The sequence below is a fragment of the Manis pentadactyla genome, chromosome 2 (genome assembly GCF_030020395.1).
Source record: "Manis pentadactyla isolate mManPen7 chromosome 2, mManPen7.hap1, whole genome shotgun sequence".
Classification (NCBI taxonomy): domain Eukaryota; kingdom Metazoa; phylum Chordata; class Mammalia; order Pholidota; family Manidae; genus Manis; species Manis pentadactyla.
The window spans coordinates 50388779-50409014 of NC_080020.1; the positions used below are offsets into that span (position 1 = coordinate 50388779).

General features: G+C 41.4%; 1 protein-coding gene and 1 non-coding gene across 3 annotated transcripts in view; one reads left to right on the forward strand and one right to left on the reverse strand.

The window, feature by feature from the left end:
• Positions 1-11293, reverse strand: part of DCP2 (decapping mRNA 2) — a 40734-nt gene extending 29441 nt beyond the window's left edge. The window contains exons 1-2 of one of the 2 annotated variants that reach the window (XM_057492603.1): positions 10906-11293; positions 94-245 (exon numbers count right to left, since the gene is read on the reverse strand). In XM_057492603.1, the coding sequence (XP_057348586.1) occupies positions 94-245; positions 10906-10958 (205 nt within the window). In that variant the 5' untranslated portion in view covers positions 10959-11293. The remainder of the gene's footprint in view (positions 1-93; positions 246-10905) is intronic. The other variant, XM_036886899.2, reaches the window with a different exon arrangement.
• An 8375-nt stretch (positions 11294-19668) lies between these two features.
• LOC118913207 (U6 spliceosomal RNA) lies at positions 19669-19776 on the forward strand. The gene has a single exon (XR_005025124.1). It is a non-coding gene; the product is annotated as a U6 spliceosomal RNA (small nuclear RNA).
• Positions 19777-20236: the final 460 nt, after the last annotated feature.

The following is a 20236-nucleotide window of genomic DNA, read 5'->3' on the forward strand; positions in this document are numbered from 1 at the left end:
TAGCCTATAAATCTCAAAGACAAGTAAAAGGAAATTTATGCTGAAATATTTTATCAACAAGAAAGAGAGTCATGATAGTAATAAAAAGGATATCAGCTTTTGCAAAGTCTCTTATCCCACACTGAGGTAATCCTGGTGTGTTCTGCATGTAGAAATCCAAGTAAAACCAATGGGCAAGTTCAATTTGAAAACACACTCGGATAGCATTGTCTCTTTCCTCGCTGGGAATATGCAAAATAAATCGGCTGTCAAAAACAAAAAACATACAAAAATTACATTTACAAACCATAACAATTTATTCTAACCTATTTAATTGTTTCATTCCTGACCAAGGCAGTGGTGATCATGGAAGCAAAATTTGGGCAAAATTACTATAGGGAAGATGAGTCCAGGGGGGAGAAAAAAAGAATGTATCATATATGTATTTCACTCATAATTTTTTTAAGAAGACATTTACTCTCTGTTCAAAGTACAGATAAACTTTTAAGAGCTCACTAACAGTAAATTAAAGGTGACCGAGAAAACCTTCACTAGGATTTCTTCCCATGTCTAGTAACATCTTTTAATAACATATGCAAATATGTTCACATAATCAAATAGAAAAGATGTTAGAGAGCTGCTTAATCTTCACATTTAACATATTACAAAGAAATATTAAAGAAATCAATACTCTGGTGCTCACCAACATACTAGACTTCTCAAAGAGCCTCATCTGCAGAATATGAGTTCAGATGAATTTTCAACTACACTCACTTTTTTAAAAATCTTAAATTGTCATTTCCAAGCACATTTGGAGGGAGGAGGGAATATATTTATTTTATATATTTAGTATAAATGTACACTATATTATATGTACCTGTGCATACATGTGATTAAGATAATGAATCCCTCTTTTCTGCAACAAGTCAGAATGTATGAATCTAAGTGAATGCAATGTATAACACTCATTAAGCAAACAACTGTGTCTTTCACCACAAAGCATTTTTGTTCATCTTTTTTTCTAGCAACCTTTAGATACAGATTTGACTACATAAAAGAAATCTATTGGTTTTTAGACTGATTTTTAAGAATTAAAATTAGCATCACCCAGTTTGATCACATACACTGTTCATTAGCCATGGTGCTAAATGTTCCTGGCTATTTCCAAATTTCAAATTAAACTTCAAAAAAATGCTTTAAAATTATAAAAATAAAGTAACATTCCAATCAAGGAATGAATAATAAATGGTAAGACAAATGTATATACAATAACCTACATCTTAATAGAGAAAAGCTAGGGGGAAAAGGAGTTTAAACTGCACATTCACTGAAAATAAAATGTGTTAACACTCAACCCTGATGGCATTATCTAAGATTTTAAAAAATCTAAACTCTTCTTGTGGCATTCAAAATCTGGTCCCTGCTCACCTGCACAACCCCTTCTATCAACCTCTGAGTTTCTCTATACTGAGCAATACCTAATTCTTGGAACTGTCCTATATTGCCATCCACATCCTGTATCTACCCTCCCCTTCTCTTGTCCATCTAGCAAACTTCCACAAACACTATTTCTCCTATGTAAGTGCACCAGACTCCTCTGAACAGATTTATATACTCTCTCCAACTCCCACTCCAATACAGCAGTTATCTGGTTTTCACTATTACTGTCCACAAACTCTTCTCACTTAGTTCACTGAGATAATGTATTATCTCTTTGCACATTTTATCCCCATAGTCTAGCAAACTGAAGGATGGAACAAGCACACTCCACTCTGTTCCTCCCATAAAACACAGCTACAAAACCAGGTCACAGTGCATGGAGCAGCTATTTGAGGGCTGTGAAAATAAACAATAGCAGACAAACTGGAGAAGTCGACAGTATTTGAAGTGAATTTACCATTTTCCACCCTTTAGTATCATCCCCTGGCTAGACTGCGGGTTGGAAATGAACACCAGCAGCAAGAGCAAGAGCACCAGAAACTTTCTACTTCTACCTCAAGGATCAAAAGGAGTCTAAAGGGTCTCCTATCGCTTGGAGACAGTGAGGGGAAATTTCCCCTTTTCTCCATTCTCTCACGCCCCAGCCCCCGAGCGGTGCCATCATGGTTAGAGGTGGTGGCCAATAGTATTTGTAACAGTGACCCAGAGAGGCTTGAACTCTGAGGGACAGGAGCCTTCCTCTCCAACTGCGAGAGCGGTCCTAGAAGAGAAGGGCTGATCTCTATTGCTTGTTCCCTTCCAGCCTCCAGCTGCGTGGCCCTAGACATAAGCAGAAACAAACAAAGCGTGCAGCAGAGCTTTCCGGCCACAGGCCTAAAAAGGGGAGGCCCAAGAAGCTGAGAAGTACCAGGGAGATAGCAGAGGAGCAGCAGCTCAGAAAAGTAGCCCCAGGAAATTGTTTATGAACTCTGAGGATCAACCCCAAGCTACACAAGCTTGGTGTACACTACAGCAGCAGACCACTGCTTCTGTGAACTCCATGCCCAAGTCAGACGCCACTGGGTGGCACATAGGACAAACAGCACTGCAAAGAGTAGCCTTCTTTTGTCTGATTTTATTTAACTTACTAACTTGTTTTAACTTAAAAAAAACCACTCCTTTTTCTTATTTTCTCAGTTTGGGGCATTTTCCATTGATTTCTATTATGGAAGATAAGCAATTAACTCTATTCCTACCCCCATTCTACACACCCTTCTCATGTCTCCATCCTTCCAAAATCACACCATAGTTTTGGTTAGTTTGTCACTGCAGCACTATTGCCATTAGGAGCAGATAATTCTACACTGAGAGGAGCTGTCCTACGTTTTCTAGGGTGTTCAGCAGCATCCCTAGCCTCTACCCGTTAGATGCCAATAGCACTCGCCACCAAGTTGTGACAAACCAAAAAGATCTCCAGATATTGCCGAATATTCCCTGAGTGAAGCACAAATTATCCCCAGTTGATAACCACAACATCAGATCAGCATTCAGTCTTTATATTACTAATATGACTCTGCAAATGCAATTCACAACTAAGTCATATAGAAAAGTTTAATTATTTTCCTTCCCTCAACAGGGCAAGGGGCGGAGAGAAAACAGCCACTCTCTCCACCCCTCTGTTCCTGGTACCTAATTGGTTTGGTGACCACCAGTCACCAGGGACACGCTCTTGGAGTTCCTGCCAGAAGGGATGGGCTGGGGAGAGGCACACCCAGGCTGCAAGGGACAAGGGACGGATGGATGGTACTCCTTTGCTAATGGAGAGGAAGGACTTGGGAGCGCACCAGAGGAGCTAAGTGAGACACTGAACTGTGAGCAATAAAAATCCTTCCTCCCAACCTGCCCTTCCCCTTGTCCTCCTTCAGTTTCATTGGTTTCACAGGGAACTTGTCCCTTATTCCCAGAGCTGTACTATCCCTGAGCTTTCTGATCTGTTCCAATCTGGACTGGATGTGTACACATGACACACCTCTGTCCTTTAACTAGCACCCTATGCTTCCCTATGCCTCCATCCTATACAATTAGATCTCATGTTTCTTGCATCCTCTCTTCCTCAACTTAGTTCCTTGTTTTCATAAAGTACATCATCCCATACCTTCTGGAGGAAGGATGCAGGGGAGAAAATATTGAGACACTGTATGTGTGAAATAATCTTTATCTTCACACTTGGTAATTTGGATGGGCAAAGAATTTTAGGTTGGAAATTATTTTTCTTCAGAATTCTGAAGACAGTGCTCTCTCTCCCAGCCTTGAATTCTGACATCAAAAAGACTGAAGCCACTCAGATTCCTTTGTCTGACCTGTTTTTTCAGTCTGTAAAACAGGTTCTTTCCTCTGTCCCCCTTTAGTGTTCTGAAATTTCCCAATTGTCTTTCATCCATTGCACAGACTATTCAATGGGCCTGATCTATTGGTAAACTCATATCCCTCAGTGCTGATGGACCAACTCATGGACTGATCCTGTGATTCTTTACTTTTCTCAGCCATTCCTACCTGACTCACCCCTGCCCCTTTCCCAGAAAGGTCTTAACTTTATCTTACAAGCCATCCATTGAAATTTTTGTTTCTGCTTTCATATTTTTAATTTTCAAATGCTATTTTTGTTCAAATTATGCTTTTATAGATTATTCCATGTTTGCAAAAATCTACCTCTCTAAGGAGACAAAGGAGTTTTAAGTTTTCTTCCTCCTGAATAATTTGACCCTTCCCAGTTGCTTTTCTGTGGCTGTAAGCACTACCTCTCCTCTGAGGCCAACTTCAGGCTCCTATTTAAATGTGACATACCACCAGGCCGTACCACTTACGGTGATCAGGCAGGCCATCTAACTGAGCGACCTACAAAGCGGTATCTTTAGCTCTTTCCTCAAGGGCTAATCAGACACCTAGAGAAGAACCTTCTAATCTTGTATCTGGAGGGCAAAGGACAGGCTGCCATATCCTGGAGGCTGAGCAGGGGAAGAGGGATGAGGGCTGTATGAATTCACTTCCACCATTTTGCAATATTCTCTTATTCTGGATTACATTGACGCTACTATAATTGTCTCTCATTTAGGCCTATCAGGTGTGCTAAATCACATACCACTTTGCTTCTGCTTTATAGTTTCCAAATTTTGTTGCTCATCTCCTCATCCATTCTTCCATTCCTTGTGGGTTTATGCACTTAAATTTTTTAAAAACTTTACTCTTTTAATGGGGTAGATGCTTCTGTTCAATCCACTATTCTAAATTGGCGTTCCCATTTCAACAAATTTCTAGAGGACACTAACCACAACATAAAATGTGGTTAAGAAAGTGCGTAGGACAAAGAGAAATCCAACTGCATCCCCATCTCAACCCGAAAAAGCCTCAAATGAAGAAAGGTAAACTGGAGGATGGGAAGTAGAAAGAGAACTTAGAGGGAAAATGCAAGGTCTACTTCCTACTCTTCTTTCATCCCTTTGACAGTCAGACTGGAGCTCCTCACACGAGAGCAGGCGAGGGAGGACAAACCCAAGGCCCATTCCTGCCTTCAGCAGCCAGGTGACGGTGCCGGCACTCCAAAGCTCAGGCCCCACAAGAACTCCTTGGTTTCCAAGGGTTCCCCAACCCAAGGGCCGGCTCCCCATCTACTCACATAAAGGAGAAACCTATCGATAGGATGATAAAGCTTCATCTTAAATATGAAACAGCAAAGATGAACCAAACATCTAAGAAAAATCTGGGGTGTGACAAAGAAGAAATTAAGTAAATTTTTTAAGCTGGCCCTGAAGAAGAGATAGTGCTGAGGCTCTCCTAGAACCTTGGTACTCAATGTGCGCCCTGAACCAGCTGGAAGTGTAAGTGTGAGAAGAGAAAGAAACATCTGAGTCTTAAAAGGACTCAGAAAGTTTACTTCCTAAGGGCCCCTCAAAGGAAATTACTTCACAACCTGCACCAACAATGAAAACCAAGAAAGCATTAAACCTCGTTAAGATTCATGAGAGAATAAGTACAACCTGGGAGTGCTGTGGAAGAGGATTCAAGCAAGCCAGTTGTTTGGCAAGTCTAGGAAGCAGCCAGTCCAGATTGGGCCAGGAGTGGACGTTTCCATGAGGGCCCTACCCAGGAAAAAAGAATTCTGTAGAATAAATAGTAAGATTGAGGGTAAGACTGAGGACATAAAAAGGAGTAGATTGGGCTAGGGGGGGAATAGGGAGGAAACACCTAGAAACTAAAACATGTTGGCGGACAGGGGTAAATGTACAAAGGAATCATGGTCCGAATGTGAAGCAAAAAAACAATTAAAAAAATGAATCTCAAGAGCTAGGAGAAATCAGGGAATAATGAAGATATGCTTCTTTCTCCAAAAGAAAATGAAATGGCAGCATCCTTTTGACCAATTTGTAGAATATACGAAAGAATTCATTTGGACGTTGTCTTTCAAGATCCCTACAAAGAAATGGTGACAATGTGGCCAGAGGAAAAAGAAACAAAATCCTAGCCAACTGTAGATTTGCCTCTACTTTGAAACATACGTATATAGTTAAACCATGTAACAAATGCTATTGGCTTTTGCAATCAGCCAATAGCAAAAAGTGTAACAGACTTCATAAGGTTACAAAATGAAATGTAAACAAGATCTTAATTTTTATTTTAAGGTCACTGGATACAAGCTAAGGGAATGGGTAAGAAAGAAACAGAAGATAGGGTACTACTTGCCTTACCTTATCAAATACAGACTCAAGAGGTATGGCCTATAAGTTCATAAGACAAATATAATTTTAAGTATATTAAAGTCACAAAGGTAACCAATGGAACCAATTAGTTTAGTGATTTCACTGGATTGGAAGTACAAGGACAACAGGAGGTATGTTAAACTAAACCCTCACCTATTATCTCCAAGGTAAATTAAATCCTTAACCTAATACCTGAAGTTGGAAAAACAAGAAATTGGTGCAAACATATTTTAAAATACGGAAGAATCCACCAGAAGAATTCAACACAAAACAGATGAAAGTCTGGAGAGCTGAACTGGGATAGAAAGGGGTAGGGCAGGAGACTATTGCTTTTCATTCATAAATTGATCTGTACTTTTTTTTTTTAACCTTACATGAACACATCCTTTTAATATTAAAAAGCTGACTTCTTTAAGAAACTTTGTAAGAAAAAGGAAATTCTGGTACATGAAAAATTTAAAGGAGGGGTTGATGCTTCAATGCTTTCATCCTGTTTCTGATATCTTAAAGATTTTTAAAGTGTGTGTTACATATTATATAGTAATAGCTGAAATAAAATGCTTTCTGTGATAATTTGTTACAGAAAAAATTTCTCTGCCTCACAAAGTCATCTTTTAATGTTCCCAGATAGAAAGAACATTTGCACAAAGACTGCAGTTAGTACAGAAATGTTTCAGTAGAACTGAACACTAAAATGGCAAGCTAAAGATGAGCACAAATCACTTAATTAACCTATGAGATCACCAAACTAGAAGCAACATTAGTTGCCAGAAAATACCTTTCTCCTTTTAACACCAGAGTGGCCTTACCATTTAGTTTTTAAAGGGGCTTTAAAAAATACTCCAAGCGTCTCTTTAAAAGAGAAACAGTTTAGCAAACAGTTTTTCAGTTTTTACTTTAAAAACATGCTTTTCCATTCTTTAATAAGCTAATGTAAATGGTATTTTAAAACTCTGTATTTCCTCCTACACTGCTGGTGGGAATGTAAACTAGTTCAACCATTGTGGAAAGTAATATGGAGGTTCCTAAAAAAACTAAAAATAGGAATACCATTTGACCCAGGAATTCCACTCCTAGGAATTTACCCTAAGAATGCAGGATCACAGATTCAAAAAGACATATGCACCCCTATGTTTATCACAGCACTATTTACAATAACCAAGATATGGAAACAACCTACGCGTCCATCAGTAGATGAATGGATAAAGAAGATGTGGTACATATACACAATGGAATATTATTCAGCAATAAGAAGAAAACAAATCCTACCATTTGCAACAACATGGATGGAGCTAGAGGGTATTATGCTCAGTGAAATAAGCCAGGCGGAGAAAGACAAGTACCAAATGATTTCACTCATCTGTGGAGCATAAGAACAAAGAAAAAACTGAAAGAACAAAACAGCAGCAGACTCACAGAACCCAAGAATGGACTAACAGTTACCAAAGGGAAAGGGACTGGGGAGGGTGGGTGGGAAGGGAGGGAGAAAGGGAAATAAGGGGCATTAAGATTAGCACACATGGCATGGGGGTAGGGGGGCCACGGGGAAGGCAGTATAGCACAGAGAAGACAAGTAGTGACTCTATAGCATCTTACTACGCTGATGGACAGTGACTGTAATGGGGTATGTGGATGAGACTTGATAATGGGGGGGAATCTAGTAACCACAATGTTGCTCATATGATTGTATATTTATGATACCAAAAAATGGCTAGCTCTATGATATGTCCAGCATGATGAAACGTTGATTAAAAAAACAATACAAAACAAAACCCTGTATTCACCCTTTAACATGAAAACCATGATGCACCAAAGACAAATATCACCATAAAATGGTGCAGATTTACTTTTTTATATACTAATTTAATATGTGCTCATTTTATTTAAAGCAATTTTTGTTCACTAAAACATTCTACCTAGACAAGAGTCTTCCCTTCACTTCTCTAATTCCATTCCATCCAGAAGTAACCAATTATCAGTCTGGTGTGTATATTCTTTCAGATTTTTCTTGTGTGCACGCATGCGTGCACACACACACACACACACACACACATTTAAAAGTTTGTTTTAACAAAAAGCATCAAATTACTAAGTGTCACACTCAGTGTTGGGTATATTGTGTTCATCTTTCCAGAACACAAATATTTTCCCTTAGTTTACTGCTTGCTAATTGCCTTGGGAATTTTAGTGGCTGCACAGTATTCCAATAAATGAAATTTATTTCATATTAAAGCATCTGAAAAATAACATTCCATGTCTTGAGTGTACAAGCTGTCTAATGGTAACGAAGTCACATCTTGAAAATGTAAGTCCCTAATTTTTCACATCAAAATCAATCTCAAGTTTTACATTTTCCAAAATGTATTAATATGTGACCAGTGACTAAAGCAGATAAGATTAGCAGTAATATATAATTTATCAAAAATCAAAATAACACAAAACAAAAAACCTCTTAAACATTTTAACAGTAAACAATGCTGGGGTGATGGGGGGGAGAGAGAAATAAAGGCAGTAAAAACAAGTGTTAAAACCAAATTCAAATTAAGAGGGTACTAAAAAGAGCAAAGTGCAGAAAAATTAACTTTTAGCTTAAACTTTATTTTTATAGAAATTAAACAAATGTTAAGTGTAAAAATTTCTGAATAAGCCCACAATCAAAAGCCTGAATTAACCTTAAAAATCTTTAAGCAACAAAGTTAAATATTTTACATTTAACAACAGTTAACCAACAAAAATAAATATTAACTTGAAAAAGGCATTACTTTTTAAAACTTAAGTCTTAAAATATGTTATTTCTTGTTTGCTTTCATTATTGGTTTATCAAGTACCTAGCCCTAATTTTTAAACACATCGTCCTTATTTTACATGGACAAAACGCACTAATTCAAAAAAAACTTATTAAAAGAAAGAAGTGTTATTCTATTCCAAAAGATCTGTATAGCTTAAATACACTCACTGAAAACCAAGAGTTTTCATTTAACACGCAACAGATGTTTAAATGTATTGTTTACAAAACACAATGTAATTATTTTGGGAGTAAAAAGGTTCCACACATAAACTCAATCACTTTCATTTAATAGTTGATGACTTATTTTAATATGTAAACCTCTGAACATAAATAAACCCAATACTAGTGGGAAGATTAGTTTATATGCCAGCAAAAGTTTAAGATTACTGATCTTTTCCTGAATCAATCTGTACCCCTGTTAATCTATTATGTAATTACTGGTCACGTTTCCAAATATATACTCATCTTTAATTTTTTTTCTAATTATAAAATGCACATCGTTTCTAAAATCTTGGGAACATGAGTAAGAAAATAATCATAATCGCACTTTTGCTATATGTTCTTCTTAGTCGTTTATCCACACATAGACACATCATCTTTTTCTTTTCTCACAAAATGTGAGATCACATGGTTCATATGAATCTATCATACTCCAAAAATACCATCACCAGAGAAGTACGGTGATATTAATTTTCACTAACTGCAAAATTAATTTATTATCACACATACATCTCTTTTATGAGGTTTAAAATGCTAGGCTTAACTTTCCATCACATCCACCTGGGGTGGGGGAAAAGCACAAGAAATGTAAAGAAAATGTAAAGAAAAAGGCCTAGGTTTTTAAAATTTTTCTGAATTACAATGAATGTGGCCTTGTGTAAATTACAACCTGGGTCCGTCAGACAAAAATGCGAACAACTGCACCTACCAAATAGGGGTGTTTCAAGGATTAAATAAAACAACGTATGTGAAAGCAGCACCCAGTGACTGGCACACAGTAGTAACTCTACACATATTCTTGCCTTCCCACTTAAAAAAAGGCGTGAATTCAACACAAACTGCAAAAAGTTAGACTTTTAGACATACAGTAACTGTGACTGAAAAGGTGTTAATCAGAGCTCTTCCTCACTTGTGACTTAATATTTCACAACCCACTTACGCTGGCGACACCTCAGGGTATTACTACACCAAAATTTTACTTCAGGAAAATAAAATATTTTGAGTTCATTTTACACGTGTTTGGCTATCTGAAATCACAGCTCACAAGAACGAATGCAGAAATTTTCTCTTGTAAAAGCATATCATGAATTAAAACCCCGCGGCTGAGAGTTTCCTTTAAGGATAATTAAGGGCTGAAAAGAAAATCAGCTCGAGACTTTTCCCCCCCTCTTCCAATGATAAGTTTTGGAATGAACCAGAGGAATTCTTCACAGCAATTTACAGAGAATACCACGGACGTGTAAGAACACACGGGGGAAAGTGTAAGTTTGAAAACTGCTTCCTGCGTAGGTCGGGGAACCTGGGATTCAAAGACTTAAAACGTTGGGGTCTTTGAACAGAACTGGGGAATGAGACGGAGGAAGGAGGGAAGAAAATGGTCTATAAAGGTCTGAGACGCCGAAAAAACAATGGGAGGGGTGGGGGCAGCCGAAAAACCCTAAGGACCCAGACTTTGGCGAAGCGGCTTCGCGTGCAGAAAAGCAAAATAGCTGGGGAACTAAAAAAATGAGGAAATTCCGGTGCTCCGCGAGTAAGGGTAGAAGGGACTGTGACAAGCTGGGAGGCTGCGGCCGAAAGAGAGGTGGTGTCGTCGAGGAAGGGTCGACCGGGAAAGGCGAGCAGCGGCGGGACCCGAAAGCAAGGCCCAGGATGTGGGCGGAGGGGGGAGACCGGGAGGCCTGGGGGTCTGCGATGAGACGAGGACGGGAGGAAAGGGGACCCGGGCAGCGCGGGGCGCGGCGATACCTGCAGAGATCGTCCAGGACGCTGCTGGGAATCTCCACCCGTTTGGTCTCCATGATGAGGGCCCACAGCAGGGGCAGTGCATCCCGGCTCCGCGCGGCCGGGCACTCGGGGTACGGCACGGAGACTCTGGCTCGCTGGGGAGCGGACGGCAGCCGCGGCGACTCCAACGCAGCAGCGAGGGGAAGTGGCGGGACTCGCTCACTTCCGTCCCACTGCCTCAGCCTGAGACCCCGAGGCTGGGGCGCCGCGGGGGCGGAGCCCCGGGAGTCACGCCCCTGCTCTGCTTGAAACAGCCAATGGAAAGCTGGAGGTTCCGGAGCCCGAGCGGCTAAGCCAATGAAACATCTGTTTATTGGTCCGTCGTCTCCAATCCGTCCTCCAGCTGCTCAGTTGCGGCTCAGAAAACCAACTTCCCGCCGCCTTTGACTGAGCCCTGGGATAGATTTCGCATGCGCACCATGCCTCCCTCGCGCTACCGGGAAGTCCACAGGGCTCCGGTTTTCCCTATGTAACCCAAGACCAGAATCCGTGAGTTTGGTGTAGGTGGGTCTGCTCGGTGACGGAGCAGGCTGCGCATCCGCACGAGCGTGTATTCACACCTCCTGTCACCAAGTATTCTGCACACAACGCTCATCGCTGCCCCCACCACCTTCAGGCCAAGGGGCATGCCATCTTTCACTACACTCCTAAAGAGGGTTGTCTTCTTGCGGTGACTCACCTCCCTCTCTCCTCCGGCACCCAGACAAGGACTTTGTTCCGGTACCTGACACCTAGTGTGATTTCAAAAAGTACTGGTTTAATCTGAACTTGGGAATCTGCGTTCCAGCCCCCTATACTCTCACATCACTCCAACCTGCTAGTCATTCCTACCTCATCCTGCTCAATGGAGTCCAATCCATTCGGGATCCTTGGAGAAACTCTGGATTCATCCGTTCTTCAACCTCCTCATTGCACATCAGACCCACTGGCCCATAAACATGCACCTGCTCAGTCATGAATTTAATCTGTTCTACCATTTAATCTCCCATCTTTCCTCTGTCTAGATGTCCACTGTCTTTACATCAAGTTTACATTATTTCTCCTAATGTAAGAGCTGCCTAACCATTAGTACTTCTGCCTCTATTCTTGGCCTGTACAACAGCCCAAGTTTATTTTGTTCAGATATGAACAGGTTACTATCTTTTCAGCTTCTGATATAGGATCAAACCCAAACTTTATATGAGCCCTGTTACCATCTATTTTACTTTCCTGTTTTCCATCTTTGTCTTTTTGGTCTTTATTGGAGAATTCGTTAAATTTATCTCCCATCTATAGAGTTTTATGACCATTCTTCAAATGTCTCTTTGTTGTGTCATAATCTTGCTTTGTAGATCTCATTTCTATTTAATTTACATTTTTAAAGTTTTAAAGTTTAATTTAAAGTTTAAAGAATATTTAATAATACATTTTTAAAGTTTCCTTCTTCCTGAATATTCTCTTATTCCTTTCAGCTGCTGCTTTGTTGTCAATTTGGTCTCCATCTATCATATTAGAATTTTCTGTTGGTGCTTGCCTATTCACATGTAGCAAGGAACGAAAAACCTGGAGTCAAATGCTGTAAAAGCTTATTAGAGCCTCTCAGAATGGAACTTGTTTCCTGAAGCTTCACTGTGGGATGATTCGGCTGGGCTGTTGGTTGGGAACACCAGGCATCAGTATCTGTAAGGCATTCTTTCCACCTGCTTAAATTCCCTAAAGAGAAAATCCCTCCATGCCAAGCTGGAAGTATTCTAAAAGTCAAGTAGGGAGCGACAGGCTGGAGTATTCTGTTTGCTTCATTCAATCCCAGCACAGTACAATTCTTAGTTTGAGTATCCTAAGAAGTAGGCCCTGGAGACAAGGATTTGAGTGCAAACAGTTTATGTGTGAGATGATCCTAGGAAAGACTGGTAGTGGAGAAGAAAAGTAAGTCAAGAAAGGGAAGAAAGCAAATAAAAGGATTATTATCAAGGCAATTAGAACTGTGGGTAACTGGAGTTAATCCTGCTGGAAAACTCCGGAGGCCAGTGTAAAACACACACCTCAGAGCTACCCTTCTCAAGGGGTGAGGAAGATGGGGTATTTATATACTAACTTCTGTCAGTTCTCAGTGACTGTTTTTCTTAGTTGCTCATTTGGAGCTCAAATCTGGTTTTTAGAGTGCTCTAAATGATGTCAGTGAAACAAGGGTGGATGGCAAAATGGTGTTTACCTCTCAGGGGCCAATGATATAGAAAGAAGGCTATGGGGCACCTGCTGAAGGACCTAGAGGGTCTTCCTGCTACCTTATTTATTTGAAATCTCTCAGATCAGGGGCAGCTATACAACCCCCGTTTGGCTCTTAGGGGCCAGGAAGTCCCCATACTCTCTCACACAGTGGTAAACCATTCTCTCCCTCCATCACTGAGAGTGCCACAGGTATCTGCAGGCAAGCATCTCCCAAGTTACTTCTCTGCTGTCTTGCCTGAGGGAACTGCCCCCAGGCAAGTTCACTGGATTTGCTGAGACAGAATAACAACAGAAGTTAGGAGTAAAAGGGTTTATATCAAGCTTTATTCTCATGATGGCAGGTCCAGCGTTGGAGTCATTTCTGCCTCCAGAGTATTTGCAACCCATCTCTAACTCTGCCTCTGGGGAGAACGCTGGACAGAGCTCTTTATATAGTAACAAGGACAATAATGGCTCATTGCCAACAGGTGCGCAAGCAGTAGCCTAGCAGCAGGCCAGTTACATCATCAAGCAGTTAAGGGTTAGGTGAGGATCCCAGCCATAGGAACTTCCGTTTCCCTATGCCTGCCCATTCACCATCCCACCCCTGCCTCCTCGCACACACGCTTCTAGGAGCCAGAGGAGTGCACAGTAATGCGGCCCTTGCAGCGCTCCTCTGAGCCATAACTTCCAAAGAAGCCAAGGCCTCATTCACACCCAGTGTCTGCAGGTCCCAGCAGCCTGTGGCTTGAGAAAGACAGACTGAAGTTTGAAGTTGAGGGAAAGGGAGATGCTAGGGTTCTTAAATTACACTAGTGATCCAATTTTTAAATAATTGAGTTAACCAAAACCTTAATAGTTTTAAAATATGATATCTCATTTAGTCTTTATAACTACATGGGATGGGCATTTAGAGATTAATGAAGTTTACAAAGATTAAATGATTAAATGATAGTATGTAGTGGACCCATGACTAGAATTCAGTTCTTCTGAACTCAGCAGGAATTCTGCTTTGGGGAGGATGACATAGGAACAATAATTATTCATGTCTGTACAATACATTACAAAATTATTTCAAATATAATAATCCTCACAACAAAACAAGCTGTCATCAAATTTCAAAAAAAAATAATTAACTTGCTTATCAGCCTCCATTTAAATTGAATGAGGTTGAATTAAGCCTGTCAAAGCCTTTTCACATCCCTGCAAAGTTCTTTTTTTTTCCCCAGCTTTATAGAGGTTTGACTGTCAAGTAAAAATTATATATATTTAAGGTGTTGTCTTAGTCCACTCAGGCTACTGTAACAAAAATTGCCATCACTTGGATGGCTTACAAATCCCAAACATTTATTTCTCCCAGTTTTGGAGGCTGGGATCATGGCACAAGGAGATTTGGTGTCTGATGAGAACCTGTCTGCTGGTGCATAGATCGTACCTTCTCAATATGACCCTACGTGGTGGAAGCGGCGAACTAGCTCTCTGGGGTCTCTTCTATAAGGGCACTATCTCATTCAAGACGGCTCTACCCTCCTGACCTAAGCACCTTCCAAAGGCCCCCACCTCCTAATACTATCACATTGAGCATTAGTATTTCAACATATGAGTTTGGGGGAGACAAACATTCAGACCATAGCAGGTATACAACATGATGTTTTGATATATAGATATATTGTGTAATGATTGCCACAGTGAAGCTAATTAACATACCCATCACATCACAGTTACCTTTTGTGTGTGTGATAAGAACACTTAAGATCTACCCTGCACAAATTTCCAGTGTACAATTCAATATGTTAACTATAGTCACCATACTACACATTAGCTCTCCAGAACTTATTCCTCTTACAATTGAAAGTGCATACCCTTCGACCAACAGAGGTCTTATGGTTCAAGTCAGCATTTACAGAACACCACATATTTGCCCCTTCTGTTCACATCATCCTCTCTTTCTAATGGATCATCTCCCATTGCATATAAAATGTTTTAGTACCATCTACCAAAAAACAAACAACCAAAAACCTCCCTGGAAGGCTATCACAGAGACTTACTAGATGCTGAGCAATCCCGTTTCCTCTTCTTGGGCTCATCTTGCTTTTAGGTGGACCCAGTTAACTGAGTTCTGCCCAGGGGAATGAGGATAAAGGTGATGTGCCCAACATCTCAGCACAGCTCCTGAAATGCCCCATGTGATTTTTACATTCTCCTTTTCCTTCTCTTCCTAGCTGGAAGCAAAGGAGGCTTGAGAAGATGGAGCCACTCTGTGGAAGGAGCACAGGCCCCTGAGTTTATGACTGGGAGAGGAGCTGCCCTGCAGGGTTTGCCCCAGATTCTGAGCGAGCAACAAATAAACCCTTGCTATGTAAAGCTTCCTGGTTTTGTTTACATGCAAACTGTTCTCCACAATCAATCTTCCCCGTTTTGGTAAACACGTCTCCAGTGGGTATTCTTGTTTGCTTACCCAGCACTCATTTGCCCACGGCCAGCCCCATGGGGAAGGGGTGTGTGACCTGTGTGATTGTCACCATGTCCAAGCTCTGGCTGCTCACCGCACAGCAAGCCAGTATGTTGAGAGGTGAGGTGTGGGGCAAGGAAAGCAACTCTATTCAGAAAGACAGTAGACCAAGAAGATGGTGGACTTACGTGCTAAAGAATTATCTCAGGTTGACTTTAAGCTTCTTTTATATTTATATTTATATTAGGGAATGGGGTACAAGGAGGGAAGCTGGGAGGTGATGATTGAGCACAGAAATCTGGGTCTGATGTCTGGAAGACCCTTCCTTCCACAGAGCAAGGGTCTGAGGAGGAGGGCTGTGACACTCCTTGACCTTGGCTGGTTGACTCCAGTCATCTTGTTGACATGGGTCGTGTTGTTCCTGGCCATGATGTTCCTGTAAGTCCAGAACAATCCAGTCATCATTTTTGTACATGTTTCAGGAAAGGGACTGGTTGCATCAATCTTAAGCCATGAGCAGAATTTCTTTAGATGATTAACAAGCTTATGTGCAGGGCTGCAAGGCTGAGCAGAAGCTTTCTGACCCAAAGATTAAACAGCAAAAGAAGCAATACAATATAAAGGCAGAGATGCCAACTTGTTCACTTGGTTACACAGTCACATGGGCTCTGCACTCAGAAAGGCCCCATGCTTGGTTTAATGCTCTGCCATCACCATCTTAAAATTCTCAATACATTTCATTTTGAACTTGTGTTTTGTAAGTGAAGTGGGACAATGGAGCATGTGCTTGGGCAGAGGAGATACGTGTGATACGCATGTCTATTCACTCCCTGACAGGCCGTTTGCATTATATCATTTGAAATGTCCCATGAGAACAGAATTTTAGTGAGCCCATGATGCATGGAAGTTCAGCAAGACTTAACACGAGAACACAGTAATCACATTAAAGCTGAGAAATTGGGTCACTGTCAGCCCAAGAGTTTCCTAAGAATCACAACTTGCTTCAAATGCAAAAAGAAAACAGTGGCAGTCTGAGAAACACAAAGAAACAAGGGTCCCTTTCATATTCTTTCCTGCTACTTGCCTGTTACTTGCCTATATTCATCAACCACTCAGGCTGAAATGGATGACATGGAAAGAAAGAGGAAGACAAGACAGTCTGTAGCTCTTTGTCCTCTCAGCCTTTCTCCACACTCATCAGCAGGCCAAAGGTAGGCAGTGTAGTAGAACACGTGCATACCTAAAAGTGACATAAAAACAGTGGACTTTGTTTTGTGCAGTGTTTTCACTGTTCTGGTAGGAATGAAATACATAATGCAGGTACCAGTTATGAAACACACATTGTGTGATTCTGGTGATTCCACATATCAGGTAAATGTTTTATATGTGCATTTAAAACTAGCATTGTACAATATGAGTGGTGAAATTCATTGTAACAATTCGAAATTTAATTTTTCTTTACTTAGCATTACATTAAACATCAAATAAAAACAATACTGTAAGAAGTCAAGAAGAACATAGACGAAAGGAAAAAGCTTTATATTCTAGTACGTTTAGTGATTTTTTCCTGCCATTTGAATAAGAAACTCTGTGTTTGCATGGGGGACACATGTAAATGACATAGCTGGCTGTGTGTGAATTCATCTCTAATCTTTCCTAACAGACGCTGAGGCACACAGGCATCCCTCGGCTTTACATGCAGCCTATGTGGTCCTAGCTGGCCACACTCTTGGCTCCAGGGGTGGGCTCAGGTTAGCTTAATGGGTCACCAAATTCCATTCCCTGCCTGGGTGCATGTATCTACACAGTCCAACCAGCATGAATCTTAGGCCTCTTCTTAAAGCCTTTGATGAGAAAGTCTCTTTTTATTGGACGTCATCTGGTCAGGATATGATGTCTGGAACCACCAGGGCCTTTTCACTATCATCCTGAGTATAAAGCTAACACATGGAGTAGGGCAAAGCTGAAAGACATGTGTAGAAAAGGAGCCAGGCCAGATCTGTGTGTGAGTGTGTGTGTGTGTGTGTGTGTGTGTGTGTGTGTGTGTGTGTGTGTGAGAGAGAGAGAGAGAGAGAGAGAGAGAGAGAGAGAGAGAGAGGGAGAGAGGGAGGGAGGGAGGGAGGGAGACGGAGACGGAGACGGAGGGAGAGAGAAAGGGAAACAGCAAGCTGTCAGGTGTCAGAGTAGACTGTTAGAGTCAATTAAACAACCCAAAAATGAAAGAGTTAGCCTTTTGTCACTTACTGTTATGATACGAGCAAGAGACTAAAATGAGAGAAAGGACCAGCTCCCTCTGTTGCACTTTCCCCCGTGGAACAGGGCCTGGTCAGGAGCCCCCTGGAGCAGTGCAGATCCACCCGTCCAGGGGCTGGTCTCACTGAACAAAGACTCTGGGGAGAGAGGGGTTGGGGGGAGGGTTAGGAGTAGAAATGTATTCCTCCTTCCGCCTAAGGAGATCTCAGCTGAGGAGACCAAACAAAGCCTCTGCCCAAGGCCTCAGATAAAGAGGAAGCCATGCAGGCCTGGGGCTAGGAATGCAAATCTGCGAAGCCCTTGAATTAGAGACCTGAGTCTGACTGCAAGCAAGCCCCTCAGAGGCTGCGGTGCTGTCTAGGCACCCAGTCTCCTGGGGAGGGCCCTGTTCCCCCATGAGGCCTGCCAGGCGAAGCTTCTGTAATTGCCTGTGATGAGACTTGAACAATCACACACAGGTTTTAATCACAAGCCAGACTCATCAAGAACTACTGGAGTTAGGAGAGCCCTAAAACCTGCCCTATCTCTGACCTTACAGGAACCTATATATTTCTTTTCGTTTCAGCCAAAGCTTTCTTTACTCAAGCCCACATCATTCCAACTGATGTGTTCCATTAGCTGTAGAGTGGCTCAAACCAGAAATCTAAGGTTAAACCCGGGTTCCTGTCTTTCTCCCACATAACCTTGACTAACCCATCAGTGAGCCCTGGCCGGTCTACCTCCAGAACATACCTAAGCGCCATCCCCTTTCCTCCACCTCAGCTTCCACTTTCAGTACAAGCCACCTCCTCTGTCCTGTCTTCCACTCCTGCCCCTTCTAATCCACCCTCAACGCGGCATGAGTGATCTCCTTAAAACATAAATGTGATCACGTCACTCTCCTTCTTGAAATTCTTTCCAACCCTTGAAGTAAAATCCAGCGGGTGTGCCCGGGCCTGAGAGGCTGTACTGAGCAGCCAACTGCCGGTCGCTCTCGCGTCTCTGTCCCATTTTCAGCTCTCTCACTACATTCCAGCCACACAAGTCCTGTGATTTATCAAGTGCTCCGAGCTCTTTCTGCATACCATTCCTACCCCCTTCCACAACCCCCTCTTTCTATCCTTCACGTGTAGCTGTGTCGCCTCTTCAGAAAGCCTTCCCAACCACTCTATCTGAATAGTCTCTACTGGTACCTATCATTCCTTTGTTTCCTTCATACTGTGCTTCCTCAATTGGAAATTTTTTCAGTTCATTTCTCCCCTCTACCCACTTTACCATAGGTTACAAGAAGGCAAAGATCTTTTCCATGTTACTCACTGAATCCCCAGTGCTTAGAATGTCCCGGTCGTGTGGTGGGCACTCTATGAATATTTGCTAACTAAAGAACAGGCAGATGAGCACGTGATCCCCCAGTGTGCTGAGGTTACTGAGGAGAGGGTGATGGGATGCAGAACCGTTTTTTTTCTTTCAGAATCTTCATGTGAGTAAGCATGACTCTCTTAAAAAGAGAGTGAATCTCTGCTTAGAAAGCTGTTGGAAAAGATGAACTCATTCTTGTTCAGATGGGTGTTTATTACTTTCACCAGTGCTAATTAGTATACATATTGACATGACTGGAACCATTTTAAAATGGAGTCAGAGAGGCCACTGTACAGAAACTGCCTCACCCGCCTCTGTACTGCGCCGAAACCTGTAGACTGGGCAGAATGGCAATTGTTCTAAGCAATTTTTGCCAAGTCCTCAGGAGAACAGGCATCGTGGTCACAAGCCTGATGGTTATGGACTTTCTGAAGATAGATTTAGTAGTTAATCAGTGTAAACCCAGAGCAGCTTAGCTTATTAAAATGCCCAGAGTGCTCAATTCAGCAGCACATATACTAAAATTGGAATGATAACAGAGAAGGTTAGCATGGCCCCCGTGCAAGGATGACATGCAAATTCATGCAGTCTTCCATATTCTCTACTGACACTTATCGTGGTGAGCATTTCATAATGTATGTGGTTGTTGTATCACTGTTGTACATCTGACATTAATATAATATTGTATATCAACTCTACTTCAATAAAAAAAATAAAAATAAAAACTTAGGAACTTTTCTCTTTTCCTACTCATGAAATTGCCCTCCTTCCTTTTCTTCATAAAAACCCTTTGCTTTCACCCTACAAGTGGGATGCTTCTCTGGTTATTCTGGAATCTGTGCTCTATGAATTGCAATTATGCAACTCCAAATAGAAGGTTTTTGTTCTTTCTCAGTTTGCCTCCTTTTCTTGGTTGACTATGTATATACATACATACATATATATGGGTATACACTTAGATAATAGATATATAAATACACATAACACATTGTATATATGTGATACATAAATAGAATATATAAATAATGAATATATCTCATATGCAATGATGTATGTTAAATA